The 15,880-nt window shown below is 31.4% G+C and overlaps 1 protein-coding gene across 1 annotated transcript in view; it reads left to right on the forward strand.

Annotated features, from left to right (window-relative positions):
* The window catches only part of LOC142333905 (uncharacterized), a 101,759-nt gene extending 86,290 nt beyond the window's left edge, over positions 1–15,469 (forward strand). Inside the window, exons 5-7 of the mRNA XM_075381501.1 lie at positions 207–356; positions 5,189–5,335; positions 9,973–15,469. Coding sequence (XP_075237616.1) covers positions 207–356; positions 5,189–5,335; positions 9,973–11,282 — 1,607 coding nt within the window. The 3' untranslated portion in view covers positions 11,283–15,469. The remainder of the gene's footprint in view (positions 1–206; positions 357–5,188; positions 5,336–9,972) is intronic.
* Positions 15,470–15,880: the final 411 nt, after the last annotated feature.

Consider the following 15,880-nt stretch of genomic DNA (forward strand, 5'->3'; position numbering starts at 1 on the left):
TCTCTTAAGTTATTTTTATTAAGTTAACTGTACTTTTCTTTAACAAAATTAATATTTCAATAAAGTAATGTAGAAAATAATAACATTTAAACTTGATCTGTCAGGTATTATTGAGCTATTTATTTTTATTATTAATAAGGATTATCTATCGTTGGTGTTATGTTATTTATAAAAAGTAGTTATTTTTATTTTATTTTTTGTTTAAGAATCGGAGAGCTGGCATTTAATATCATCAGGAAATTCATGCCCTCCTGCTCGTCATAAGCATTCAGCTGTTGTTCATGATGATTCAATGTGGATTTATGGTGGTATGACTGATCTGCATGAAAGAGCTGATTTATGGAGATTTGATACTGGTGTGTTTTAATTTATTATTTTTTCTTAATTTAAAGAAGCATATATCATTTCAGTTATAATGCGATGTAGTCGATATTAAAAACATTTTCTGTTTGGTTTCTTTGTTATAATTTTTTATCAAACTAATTATTTTCTGCTGAAACTAATTTAAATTATATTTGTATAATATTAATGTTTGTTGTAAAATAAACCCGCTTTAGTGGTAAATAATTAAAAAAACCTCACTTGTAAGTGAATACTGTATAAAGGCCTGCTTTGCTAAGTATGCTCTATATATGATGTATGCAAACTGAGTAGTATAACACATTCACTGCTGGCTTTTCATCAGTATATTAACTAACCCTCCATGCTGAAATATTTTGTTTGTTTTTAACTCTCTTAAGTATGTTATGTCTTGGAATATAAAATGTTTGAAAAACCTGAGAATGTGCTGCTGTGTGCCATGTAGATGTGGAGATGATAAAGCTCTGGATTTATACCGCCTGTTCTAAACACAAAATGGACTTGGTTGAGTGTATTCATAAACTTCTTAGTTCAGGTCTTCTTAGTTTTCAGGTTTCTATAAAGCCTGAATACTATAATTATTATTCATCAGTATTATTCTCAAAACCATGAGGATAACGTATAAAGCAGGGATCCATGGGACGGAGCCCTCTGGATAGATGGGAATATTAACTGAAGCAAGCTCTGCTGGTCTCCCCGGTAGATGGGGAACAGTGAGTGAAGCAAGCTCTGCGTTTAAGGGGTAGGCCCTGAGGAGCCCCTTAATTTGTTCTGAGCAAATTAAGTTCTGGATAGACGAGCTGGCTAGTATAAATATAAACATATTTTTAATTTTTTAAATACATGTTCTTGATTCACACTACGGACACCAAACAGTGTTCTCACATCCCCATATTTTATCTTGAAAACAAATTATGATTTTTGAAGAACCACAACATATGATATTATGATGATATTATATGTAGGCATATCAAATACCAAATTGTAATGATAAGTTTAGAGTTTTATTAAGGTGCTTTAAAATAAAATGTTGATGAATGTCTATAAAAAAAACATTTCTTTTTGTATTATATAACTCAGACATGTTTTATATGTTCACCTTATGCAAATGCATCAGGTTTTGTAGAGATACTTTTCATCTTCTCTGTGTGTGAAAATAGTCAAAGGAGATCATGAGATCCTCCAAAAAAGAGTTGTCTCACAAGCGTGGTATGGTAGTATGTTTTCAAAATTCCATGAAATCATCAAGAGTTAGAATGCAAAAACAGTGTGCTTTATGAATTTCATTAAGAAAAATTGGCACGGTGTTAAGTCAAATATTTAAGTTGCTAATCTTATCCATTGTTATAGCAAGTTTTCATTGAGGTACAAACAGACAACTAATTGATCAGTAAATGTAATCACTCTTATTTTTATTAAGCTGTAATATCAATCGGTTTACTTCCAACATGCCCAACAGGTTATCCTTGTGACTATTAATATTATCTTTGATGAGTTTCATACGCATTAAGTCTTCCATAATCACAAATTGTGATTGGCAGTTCAATCCTCACACCCACGGAAAGTGGGTATTATTTATTATTAGAATCATTAATTTGTTTGAACACTTATATAAGAGGTACATATGAATACATAAAATATGCATTATGAAATCGTTCTGGTTTTCATGTATTCTAAATAACAGGTTGTCTTCTCAAGTTGACTTAGTCCTTTATACTACTGCCATCTAGGAGGAAATTTTTTTTTTTTTTTTTTGGTCTTCAGTCATTTGACTGGTTTGATGCAGCTCTCCAAGATTCCCTATCTAGTGCTATACCCTCTACATCCTACATCCCTAACAATTTGTTTTACATATTCCAAACGTGGCCTGCCTACACAATTTTTTCCTTCTACCTGTCCTTCCAATATTAAAGCGACTATTCCAGGATGCCTTAGTATGTGGCCTATAAGTCTGTCTCTTCTTTTAACTATATTCTTCCAAATGCTTCTTTCTTCATCTATTTGCCGCAATACCTCTTCATTTGTCACTTTATCCAGCCATCTGATTTTTAACATTCTCCTATAACACAACATTTCAAAATCTTCTAATCTTTTCTTTTCAGGTACTCCGATTGTCCAAGTTTCACTTCCATATAAAGCTATGCTCGAAACACATACTTTCAAAAATGTTATCCTGACATTTAAATTAATTTTTGATGTAAACAAATTATATTTCTGAATAAACGCTCATTTCACCTGTGCTATTCGGCATTTTATATCGCTCCTGCTTTCCCATCTTTAGTAATTCTACTTCCCAGATAACAAAATTCTTCTACGTCCATAATCTTTTCTCTTCCTATTTTCACATTCAGTGGTCCATCTTTGTTATTTCTACTACATTTCATTACTTTTGTTTTCTTGTTTATTTTCATGCGATAGTTCTTGCGTAGGACATCATCTATGCCGTTCGTTGTTTCTTCTAAATCCTTTTTACTCTCGGCTAGAATTACTACATCATCAGCAAATCGTAGCATCTTTATCTTTTCACCTTGTACTGTTACTCCGAATCTATATTGTTCTTTAACATCATTAACTGCTAGTTCCATGTAAAGATTAAAAAGTAACGTAGATAGGGAACATCCTTGTCGGACTCCATTTCTTATTACAGCTTCTTTCTTATGTTCTTCAATTATTACTGTTGCTGTTTGGTTCCTGTACATGTTAGCAATTGTTCTTCTATCTCTGTATTTGAACCCTAATTTTTTTAAAATGCTGTACATTTTATTCCAGTCTACGTTATCGAATACCTTTTCTAGGTCTATAAACGCCAAGTATGTTGGTTTGTTTTTCTTTAATCTCCCTTCTAGGAGGAAACTATGGTAAATATATTCATGCTTATTATTAGCTTGTGTAAGCTTCTATACTACGCTAAAAAAATATTTTTACAAAAATAATACTAATTTTTAAAAAATTTGTTTTTAAAAAAAATGAATTTACTAATGTTGTGGGGATTTGCAAAACAATGCACTAAGACTATGTTTCTTGATAAGTTTATATCCTAAGATGGCTCTCTTTAAAATCTAATTGGAATACCCTACTGTCATATAGATCAGATTTCGTGTAAACATGAGTAAAAGAGTCTCAAAATTAATCATTCAATTAAAATCAGAAATTTATATTTAATAGCTTAGTTATCCTTTTAAATAAAATTGCATAATAATGAAAAATTGAAAATTATAACAAAAGTGAAACTTAGCTAGAGAGCCCTAAGTTATTTACCATTATATATTATAATGAATAATTATACATTATTTATTCGTTATGAAACAAACTACTTATATTTATAAAAAATAAATAATAAATACATAAAAAGAACATTTAAAACAAACTCTTTTGCTTAGTGAATGTTTGACTCAGAACACCCATTATTAATCTACTTGAAACTTGTAGAACCCTTATTATTTATTTACTTGAACTTTGATATTCGCATATCAGAATTTCACAAATTTTTTTATTAATATACTTATACTAATACAGATTTGGCCGATCCGAAATTAATTCTAGTTGTAATTTTGAATATAATTTATCATTATAAAAAGTATCATTTTTAATACTTTATTAATTAGTCGACGGATTGGTATTATTGTAATGAATCCATTGAAATATTATTGCGGAGAGGCCTTTAATAATAAAGTTTCTCACACCTGTATCCAGAATAAAACATAAACCATAAATTGTTAAAACAATTTTACGAGCAAAATCACTGCACTGAAGCTCACACTGATGAATCCGAATATAAACTGCGTCTTATCAATGATCTCCCAGTCTAACCCCACCACCATTTCTGAGGATTGCTCAATCTATTTGTGCATGTATGCACACTAACGTAACGCTTTCTGTGGGAAAAGTTTGTTCCCGTTGCGAGCATGATGTCATACTATGATAAAATTTATTTTTCGCAAGAATGCAAGATAAGAATTGAATCATCAAAAAATAGTTTATTCTTATCTAATTATGCCATGATTATCCACAGTCAGTCTTCTCTGAATAAATCCATTTAACTTCACATTTTAAAAATCGTCCGTCGACATAATACAAAATTTATAAAATAAAAAGAATATAATAGAAAACAGTACTTACGTATTAACGTCACAACAGCTACAGCTTTATTTAAAAACAAAGTAGTCAATCGGATTTCGGTGGAAAATGGGCCAAAACAGAATATAAATGGTTATTTATATTTATTTATTTTATAAATATAATTTAACCAAACTTAACCTACGCTCGCTAACCTTGACTAATTAACACCGTAATAATTTGTTGAGTATTTATTTAATAAATTCAGTAATTATTGCAATTATTTATTATTTAAATAATCAAAACACCCCTGTTGATTAGTCAAGGTTAGCGAGCGTAGGTTAAGTTTGGTTAAATTATATTTATAAAATAAATAAATTAAATGGTTATATTAAAATTAATAAAGAGACTGTTTTGAATCTACGTTTAAACTCTATATTGGCCCATTTTCCACTGAAATCCGATTGACTACTTTGTTTTTAAATAAAGCTGTAGCTGCGGTGGCGTTAATACATAAGTACCTAGAAAACAAAGTAACCAACTTAATTAAGCCGTATGAGCCTATTTTAGTAAAAGTTTATAATGGTTACACTTGAAGTGTTTACATATGTTTTTGTATAATAAAATTTATTATATGTTTCATAATTTGTGGAAAGTAAGCTTTTAAAATATTTCATTGATTTATAAATAATCCAGTATTTGGAATTTTATGGTTTTTCATATGATATTATTTATCATTGATGCCCATGTTTTATTGTAATTTACGTTTCAGTTACTAAAACATGGACATCTGTTAAAACTAAAGTGAATCCAGGATCATTACATAGCCATGCTGTTTGTAAACTTCCAAGCTCAATGTTAGTATTTGGAGGAGAACATGATGGTCAACCTACAAATGAATTATGGAGATTTCATTTTGGTAAGTATTGGGTTATAATCTATTATAAACATCTATAAATTTATGTAAACTGGGTTACAAAATTTAATTTAATTTATTTTTTTTAAATTTGATCTATTGTCAATCCATATATTTGTTTATTGTCTCTTAATTAATTTGATTTTGTTAAAAAAAAATTTCATTCTGAAACGTGAAAACTAACTTGGAATCAAGTACTGCAATCAATATATAACAGTTAAATCTTTTCACTAATTTTGCTGGATGGCCCAGGAAGTATTGTTCAAACTTAAGGGCCATTTGTTCAAACAAATTAATTCACAGCATCAAAATAAACAAAAATGTTAATATGGACAAATGACAGTTATTTAATACTAAATTTAGCCCAGAATAGATAGAATAACACAGAGATTCCTTGTTTTAAAAAAATAAAAATAAAATAATTGAAGAATGCACTAGAAGGCAGTGTAAGTAAAAATAAAAATTGTAATATTAAGACTAAGCTATTGGAATAGACTAGTGATTGTGGCTTCAAAAAAAAAAAAGACATTACCATCTTAAAAGTAAATGAAGTAGTTATGGTAAATAGATTATTACACAGAAGAAACCGGGACCATTTTCTACAGACTCAGGTCTAGTACAGTGAATTTAAGCGGTCAACCATATCATCACTTTTATGTAAAATTAATCATTTACACGCTGATTTTCCAGTCCAAATCCATTATTAATAATATCAGCTGTACGGAAAAGAACATAAGATGTTTAATTTGTTATATCACTCGAATGAGGTGTATAGTCTTGATTTAAGTTTAGAATCAAAAAGAACATAAAGGACAGTTTTAGTTGACCGCATGGCTTCAGATTGATTCCCTGTCTTTCCACTTGACAGTGACGCTAGCAAAGTTAGCAACTTCTGAACAGAAAGCCCTCTGTGTTTTGCATTTTGCTAAATGTGAATCTTTACAGTTCAATGTGCGTTCCATAGAAAGTTTAATTTTGATTCTCCAGGTGACAACACACGCCGACCTCTATGGTATGAGTGGCTAAAACTCAAAAGGTAGTATCTCAACCTTTCATCCAGAGGTCCCCCGGGTCCTGGTCAAGCATGTCATTTTCACACATGCTACAAACATTCATCTGATCCTCTGAAGCAATACCTAATGGTGGACCCGAAGGTTAAACACAAAAAAAAAGGTGACAACAACACTCATCAATGGATAAATCGGTTTGATATGACTGGATGTCTGAGTAATGAGAAGAGTATGGTACGACCAAGGGTGCCCGAAGAAAATGTTGAACATGTCAAGGAGTTTTTCCTGTGTAGTCCAAAAAAATCTGTAGGAAGGCCAGCTGCAAACTAGCAATACCAGTGATGACTTGTGGAATGTTTTAAGGAAACAGTTGCATATGCGTCTATACTGTTTACAGCTTACATGCTTCGAAGCACTATCGTGTGCATGCTTACTTGACAATCAGAATATTGTAGCATGAAGATAGTCTGATTTTTTTTATTGTTTTGTATTTTAGTGATGAGTCAACATCATAGTGGAAAAGTTAATGTACATAATGTTCATAACTGGGAAATAGGAAATCCCTATGAATTTTTACAATGCAAAAAAAGATTCCCCAAAATTAAATTTTTTCTGTGATATCCAGACAGCAAGTTTACAGGCGTTTTTCGCTGAAGCAAGCATAACAGGATTTGCTTATTTTTTAATCTACTGTATACATGGCTCTTTCCTTGACTGAAAGTTGGACCAGATCCATCTTGCAGTATGCTGTGTGATGAAAGATGCCCATATTGAATTTTTGTAGGGAAAACTGTAAAATTTACTTTTTCATTTAGTTGTGATTTATTATTGTAAGTCAAATTTAAGAAATTAGAACCACGATTAAAACCTTGATATTCTTTTTTGAAGATATTATACTTTTGGCATCAAAAAATACACAGTTTTCACTTGCAATTTTTGTAATATCTTTTTCTAAACTTTCAGATTCTTAATTCACCGATTATTTAATTTTGAATCTGTGATGACAAGTAAATGGCATTTTTTGTGCCCTTTTTATGTTCTCTTTTAAAATGCGGTCACCAGTGTCAATTTTGAGTTTGATTAAATCTTCAAAAACACCTTCATGATTTTCTTTGCCTTTTAAAGGTAGACATGTGTACCACAAAACATCACAGTTTAAATTATTGATGCAACAATTTTCTTGTTGGTAAACAGAAATCAGCTGTACATCAACAGGTATAATTTCAACAAAAAATTTTGCTGCTGTGGCTGTCAATTTGTGCCACTGAGATGACTTGTGAGATTTTACGAATTCGTGCATGTTAAGGGCTTCACTATGAAAGAACCCAAAACACTGTGCACATTAGTTGGTGGAAACAACACATAGTAAATGACAACATGCGCTTTTAATTTCTTGGAATATGCTAGCCAAGGAGCTTAATCCACCGACCAACAGTTTTTTAAAACTTCCATTTTTTGAGATGAGGTCATACTAAATAAATGTCCAAACCGGTGACCCACAAAATTATCAAATTAAAATAAAATAAAAAGAAATCTGTCTTCCTAAAACAAAATAACTAACTACACTTCCCAAAAAAAATAAAGCGACTAAGAATTTAAGTTTCTGAACAGATTCTCTACTAGAAACTTAAATCCTAGAAATATTGTTTTATCATCTCCATACAGTAATTTTTCACAGAGTTAGAGTGTTTTGAAAATCAGTAAAAACTTTTTTTATTTGTGAAAAATGTTCTTAATCTAAATATGAGTTGATCATTTTCAAAACCATCTAATTGTCATTTTTTTCAAATTTACAAAAGTAAATTTTTTTCTTTTCCACAAAAGTAAAGTAAGTGGAAAAAAACAAAGAAACCGATGGAACGGTCAAATCTAACAGGCTGTGGCTGTGTACAGAATGAAATTAATGTGAACCAACATGGTTCTGATTTGAGGTTAGAAATTTTTGTGTCAAGATTGTATTGTGTTTAACATAAATTTTGTAGAGACTAAACCTGATCGCAACAAAAAATTGGACTATTATGAATTTTGAGCAATTCACTATTTATTTATTATTAGCTATTGAACTTTTGATGTTTTTTGTTATTGATGACTTTAATATTTTGTACAAATTTGTTTTATTATTTGCAACTAGTAAAAAAAAGTAACTAACTAGTTGCAAAATCAACCATTTCAAAATCCAAAACCATCTAATTAAGCAAAACGGCTGTAAAAGTAGTTAATTACAATTTTCTGTCATTATTTAAAATTATTGGAGTGTGGTGTACTTGTTATTATTTCTTATTTAGTATTGTATGATTTTTCTTAAAATCTCAATAATAAAGACAACATCAAAATTACTATTATTACAAAAAAAAAAAACAGTCTTTGCATTTCCTGTACATTTTAGGTTGCTTTAATTAGATGATTTTGTAACTCATCAACTCAAATGAAAATAGTATAGGTATGTACCTATACTATTTTCATGCTAAAAAAAGGTTCTGATATCCATTTTAGATTACTGTTGTTATGGGGTGCGGTCTGAACTAACTCAAATGGATCAACTCACTCAACTGACTCACTGGCATTCATTGCAGCATTTAAATAGAGAACAGAAGATGCTAGAACTTTCCTGCTAAATCCAACCTTGAACATTCTATAATCTTTGAGTTTTACCACAGACCATCCTGACCTTGAACCGCTAGTTCCCCACTTGTTTATCAGAGTGCACTTCTGCCACGATTCAAACATGCTTTCTTGCCGCGCAATACTATGATAATCGATTGATATTGACCTATAATTTTTCGTTTGACGAAGTGAGCCAGGGGGGGCAAGCGCTCCACCATGGTTACACCTATGGTTAACAGTTTAACAGTTTTTTGTTAGACTGTTCATGAAGTACAAACTCTCATCACTAGTTTAAAAAGGTTTCGGCTGCTATCAAAAATTTCAGTGAATTCAGCAGACAATAAATGAGGAACAAAGTAAGCACACACTTATTACATTTTCCAATTATTAAAAATATTCGATTCGATATCTTATGTACGTACTATTTCTCTATTCTTACGTACTATCTGTTGCTTCTTTTAATATTTAAACGTTCAAAAATTCAATCTTAAGCTAAAAATGTTGTATCGGTTCTGGAATTTTTACATCTGAGAAGTTGAAGGACAGCCTGTTATCATCCTCAACTGGTTCTTAACCATCTGTGACGTTAAGCAAAGCTGTTCTTAATAAGTATTCTTTACTTATGCAATTTTAAATATTTTGAATGCTTCAGTAGCTATTTAACTTAATTTTGCATTAAAAATAATCTCTGCTGTTTGTTTAATTTTTAAATTTAAATCCCAACAAATAAAACCTCACCTCGTCACCCAAAAGTATCAACCAAACAGGTTGAAACTTGTACAACCATTTTTTCTAATCAGTAGACCAATAAAAAGTATCACCGATATGGCTGCTAGTATCATTCCAGGAGTATAATTTTCACATTAGTATTCTTTTTTGTTGTTTTTTTTTAATGTTATCTGTTTGATTGTTTACTGTATTAAATTTCTCACGTTTTAGCGAACTTATTTCTTTCTTGTTTGCTAAATTCTGTTTCAAGGAATATTTTTATTTTACCTTATTATTATTTTGTGTTTTTTTTTTCAGGAACTGAAAGTTGGGAGAGGTTGCAGACACAAGGTCTTAAACCACAACCACGCTCTGAAAGTGTAGCATTAACAGTATCTGAATTATTATTACAAGATAATTCAAATCGTACTTCTCCGCCTATTACACGGCGATATAGAGGAGGAGGATCAGTTGACAGGCATAATCGTGCTTCTCCTGCCGATAGAAAATATTATCGCTGGTCATCAGGTGGTAGTTGTACAAATTATGACGGTTGTACACCATCACGTAAGCAACCGATTACACCAAACAGTTCAAATTTAAGTATATTAAAGGAAATATCAAAATTATCTCAAATGAATATATCACGACTCGGGAGTAATAATAAATGTAATTATAGTGTCTTAAGTAGTACTGAAAGTATTGCTTCTGATTCATCATCGGCAACAAATGAAATGACAAAATCGCAAAGCGTTAATGTTATAACAGCGAATAAAAATGTTATGACTCCTTCTTCTTGTATTACACCATTAACAAATGCACCATCAAATTTAACACGCGATCCGATATCAGTCCCAAATTTCACATCGATTTCGTCATCGTGTACTCTAACACCCGTTGAAGTAACGAAGCTAGTTTATTTAGATAATGAAGAAGCACCGATTCCTGGTCCTACCAAAAATCAAGATTTCTCATCGATTCATCAACAGTTCCAACCGATTAATAATGTTAACTCTAGTATTAATAATAAAAGTAAAAAAGGTTTTCCAAAATCAGCTTCTGTACGTTTCGGTAACCCGTATGTTACTCCAGAAGAACCGTCAGATGAAACGTCAGATTACGCCAGTATAGAAACTATGAATCGTTTATCATCAAATTATAGTTTTGATAATAGTAAACTGATAATTAAAAGTTTAACTAATAATAAAGATTTACCGTTATCGTTTTCAAATCCAAATTATATGGGTCCTGATATTCAAACGATATTATCTAGAAAAGATTACGTAAAAGTATTAAATAGTCCGCCGGATAGTTTGTTGGAAGATGCATTAGGTCGTAGTAATAGTCGACAAGATATGGTTGAAATGAAACCTATGCCTCCTAGATCATTATCTTTAAATAATTCTAATAATGATAATTATTATAAAACTAGTAACTGCTATAATGATAATATGGCGGTTGAAAAAAGAAAATTAAAAAATCGCGCTAGTAGTGCTAGTAGAGCTGACAGAGAACCGATCACTTCACTTTGTATATTTTTAATTGGAGGGAAAGAACACGGTCAGGTAACTGTTTTTAAAAGACCGTTATCTGTTTGGAAATTAATTTTAAATACTGAAATATATTAAAATAATATTCAATTAAATACGATTAATATTTATGTTTTATTAAGATGCAGCTAACTCTCAATTGTTTGTGGCAGTAAATAGGATAATTATTAAAGATAATTTAATCCGATTATAATGTGCAAATACAGAAGATGAGTATGTAATGAAACTTTTTTTTTTAGAAATGGACAAATTTTATTTTAATAAAATTTTTTAAATTACTTTAATGTAAAATGCAAGTGGAAAAAGCCAATTTAAAAATATTATTTAGTAAGGTATAAACACATATTAATAGTAAGTACATACCAGTATGATACAGATCAAGTAGTAAAAGTTACAAGATTGAACACAAAACTTAATAGTATTACCTGAATGAGGTTCATTCAAATATGAGGTATATCATAAATTAAGGGTCGTTTGGCCATTAAAAAAATTAACTCATAAGAAAAGGTTTTCGTTCACATTTTTAGTTTACTACATATCTACTTCACTTTTCTACATAATCACCATTCAGTTCTAAGTACTTTTAGTAATGCTGCACCAGTTTCTTTAACCCATCTGCATAGAAGTTCGCTGCCTGGGAAGTGAACCGGTTGACAATGACAGTCTTGAGTTCCTCATAGTTTTCAAACCGTTGCCCACCGAGCCACTTTTTCAAATGCAAGAAGAGGAAGTAGTCACTACGTGCAAGGTCAGTACTATATGGAGGGTGGTCGAAAAGTTCCCCATGAAAATCTTGATTCTTCTTGGTTAAGGCAGCGGTGTGAGGACGTGTATTATCGTGAAGTAGGATTACGCCACATGACAATTTCCCACGTTATCGATTTTTGATCGCACATCTCAGTTTGGTGAGCGTTTTGAAGTACAGGTCAGCAGCTGTAAGTGTTGATCCGCGTTCCATGAAATCAATCAAAATGACGCTTTTTTCATCCCAAAAAACAGTAGCTAACATTTTTCAACTTGAGTACAGTGATTGCTTAAACTTTTTCGGTTATGGGGAACTTGAATGGCACCATTCCATTGACTGTTGTTTCGATTCAGTGTTGGTGAAAGACATCCACATCTCATTGCCCGTAACAATGTGGGAAAACAAATCATCTTCATCTTGTCGATAGCGGTCCAAAAATGCTCGTCCATTGCACATTCTTTGGTCTTTTTGCTGGTTGTTGGTTCTCAATACCCACCTTGTACACAATTTGTGATATCCGAGCTTTCCTGTGACAATTGTGTATATAGAGGTGTGTCCAACATGCAGAAAGTCATCAGCTAGAGCACTATTGTCAATCGCCAATCGCATCACAATTTTTTATTCACTTGTTCAACGATTTCATAGGTCTGAATATTGGGCCTGCCACTCTGCTCTTCGTCGTGCACATTTGTGCGATAATTTTTAAATTCTCTATACCATTGTCTAACTTTTCCTTCACTCATTAATGTAGGTCCATACACTAGGTGTAACTCCCGGTGAATTTCAGCTGCTGAAGATCCTTTTGTACACAAAAATCGATTCACAGTGCGCACTTCACAACTGGCAGGAGAATAATTGTTGCAGACATTGTGATCTGCATTCACCAGCAGGCAAACGATTACTGAATCAAAACAACTACAGTGGCTTTGTAAATAACCGATAGATGGCTCTGCATGTGTGAAACTGTCCAGATCCACTAATATTTAAATATAAGCCGACAGCACTTACTTTATGAATATCCTCAAATAAACTGAAATTTTTTTACATACCTTATTGATATTATATAAAATTACAAATAAATTACCTTATTTTTCTACGTAATCTTCTTCAACACAAATAGATTCTCCCAACTGGATAGGGGAGAGAATGTATTTCTGATAGGTAGTTTCCTGATCCCTCATCAAAAGAACAAGATAGAGCTCCCCTAACAACTAATTATGCATATAATACTAAACTGCAGCATTGTCTTTGAATTTTTCTCCTTCTAAAGCTTCTTTCAGCAAACCAAAAATGTGAAAATCAGTGACAAGTTTGTAACTGTACCAGGGTGGTCAAGGGTGTCCAGTGAATTTCAGCAAGTTTATCACAAGTCTGAGCTGCTGTATGCAGCCATGTGTTGTCGTAGAGAAGGGGGACGTTGTAAATGAGTTGTTGGCATTGTTTGTTACGATAAGCAGCCCGGACGTCATCCAATTAATGGCAGTAGTATACCCCATTTACAGTCTTTCATTTGTTCAGAAAGTCATCAACAGCACATTTTTTGAATCCCAAAACATAGTTGCCGGAACTTTTCCAGCTGACAGATGTTTCTTGGCCTTGATCGATGCCCTCTCCCCGCTTTTCCACTACACCATACTTCTCTAGCTTTCTGGGATATAGTGGTGGACCCGTGTTTCGTCACAGGTCCAAAAATGCCAATCCTTCCTTAAAGCGTTTCAGAAGCTGCTGACAGATATCTTTCCAGATATTTCTCTGTGCCTCAGTGAGAAGATCTGAAACCCACCTTGTTGACATTTTGTTATATCCAAGAGTGTCTTATAACATTATGTACACATTTCCAACTCTTAAGCTCACCTCTGATGCAATGTCAGTGACGGTTATGTGACGGTCATCTTTCACAGTATTCTGCGGATAACTTCATGATTTTTGTTCTCCAATGCATCATGGCCGCTTAAAAATTTTTTGTCCTAATCAAACACTTGAGTTTTCTGAACTGTGCCTGGAATCGAGTCAAAATTTCAGAGGATTTGAAAACTTCATCGGCGAGAAATCATATTATAACTCACAACGGCTGATGGTATCTCCTGCTCAGACATTCTGATACTGACGTGGGAACACGACCTATAGGCATGTCTGGCCATTGCTCTATATTCAACTAGCTACCTGCATCGTCCCATCACGTTTACCGCTCTTCCTCAGTCCACACGGCAAAATTCCGGTTTATATTTGAATACCCTCATAGCTGTTCAGAACATTTTTACATTAATCTGTACCATTTTTTCTTTCTATTAATAACAAATAAAAATTTTTAGGAACTTTTATCTTTGATTGAAGTGTACATAATATAAGCTTCTAAAAAGCAAAGCATGTTTTTTACCTGCAGATCCATTGTGGATTTACTGGTAAAAAACTTGTATTTCCCATTTGATAATTGAATAATTCTGTAGTCGCATCCTTCAAAGTTCATTATTATAATAAAATTGACCTTTATTTTTGTTTCATCTCTAAAAGAGATGCCGAATCTAATTTGTTGAACTAATTTTGTTATATTTTCCGTATCATCAGTGTGCAGATGGCTAGCATTTATAGTCTTCTCATTTATAATATATAATATTTAATGATTTAAACCTGTTATGTTTTTAATATTAATAACTTTTTCCATAATTTTGTCTGCCACCATCTGTTATTGATTTCAGATTAATAGTATACAAGTTATATTACTCAAACAATAGAAGCACCTGCCTACAAACATCAAATAAAAAAATCTGCAATAGTTATTTGGAATTATCATATAAATAAATCAATAAAAAAAAAAGTATCAATTTTGAGTCAGATTAAGTGCATAGCATGAGGGTGCTTTAATGTATTACTTAAGATTATTATTGCACAGCAAAAATACCGTTTGCCAAAACAGTTATTTTTCATGGTTATACTTTTTTCTGACTGGAAAAACTAACTACAGAGAATTGAGACTTGGCTACATGTTTTATTATTTGTTTCTGAACTGTGGTACATTCGTGCACTTTTTAATTTTTAAATGTTTTTTTAATTATTTTTGTACACGTAACGGTGGGTTTCTCAAAACATCTTTCAGTATTTTTTTTTTGTGCTGTGATATTTTTGTACCTTTTGTTTTAATGTTTATTTTATTTATTAATGTTATTCATTTAGATATTTTAAAATGTATTTATTTACTTTTTTAATTATATCGAGATATTTTAATATATTTTAATAATATAACATATTTAATAATAATGTATAGTATTTTTGGTCGATTTAATGTTGATTCAGAAAGAAGGTAGAAAGCATTTACATGTATGATAACATAGTTTTCTTTAATAAAACCTTCTTTAGGGAGGAAAAGAGTCGCCTACTTATTTCCTATGACAAAATTATAATTTTTATTACATTTTTCTCTGTAACTATATTAGATGCTTGATTCATATTTTTACTCTGAAATTTGTTTTCCACTTAAATAAATATATGAATTTGTTCCATAAATGGAATTTTTCAAATAAATATTTTCATTTTTTTATCGGTAATATTTTTTCTAAAATTTAAATACTGTCTATCTATAAAATATCAGTTGGCAGAATAGCATTTTGAGACATCATTTGTAATATAAATATCGTATTTGATGTAAAATTATATATAATTCATTTCTTATTTTTTATCCTACGGGTTCTGCAGGTGACTCTGTTGCTTCATCCTTAGGTTACCAAGATCTTGATATAACAGCACAAACGTACTGTTATCTGTATCTGTATTGCTCTGAACTGAGTTTTTAATCTAGTGACTGCAAAGTTTAATAGTTTAATTGACTTAAAAGTTTAGAGCCATCGGTTATATAATGCCAGATATCCTAATTCTCCCTCCACCAAAACACAAAAAACAAAAATGTGTTTATGATTGTTTTAAAATTTCTTTTTCA

This window comes from Lycorma delicatula, chromosome 13 (genome assembly GCF_047948215.1).
Source record: "Lycorma delicatula isolate Av1 chromosome 13, ASM4794821v1, whole genome shotgun sequence".
Taxonomy (NCBI): domain Eukaryota; kingdom Metazoa; phylum Arthropoda; class Insecta; order Hemiptera; family Fulgoridae; genus Lycorma; species Lycorma delicatula.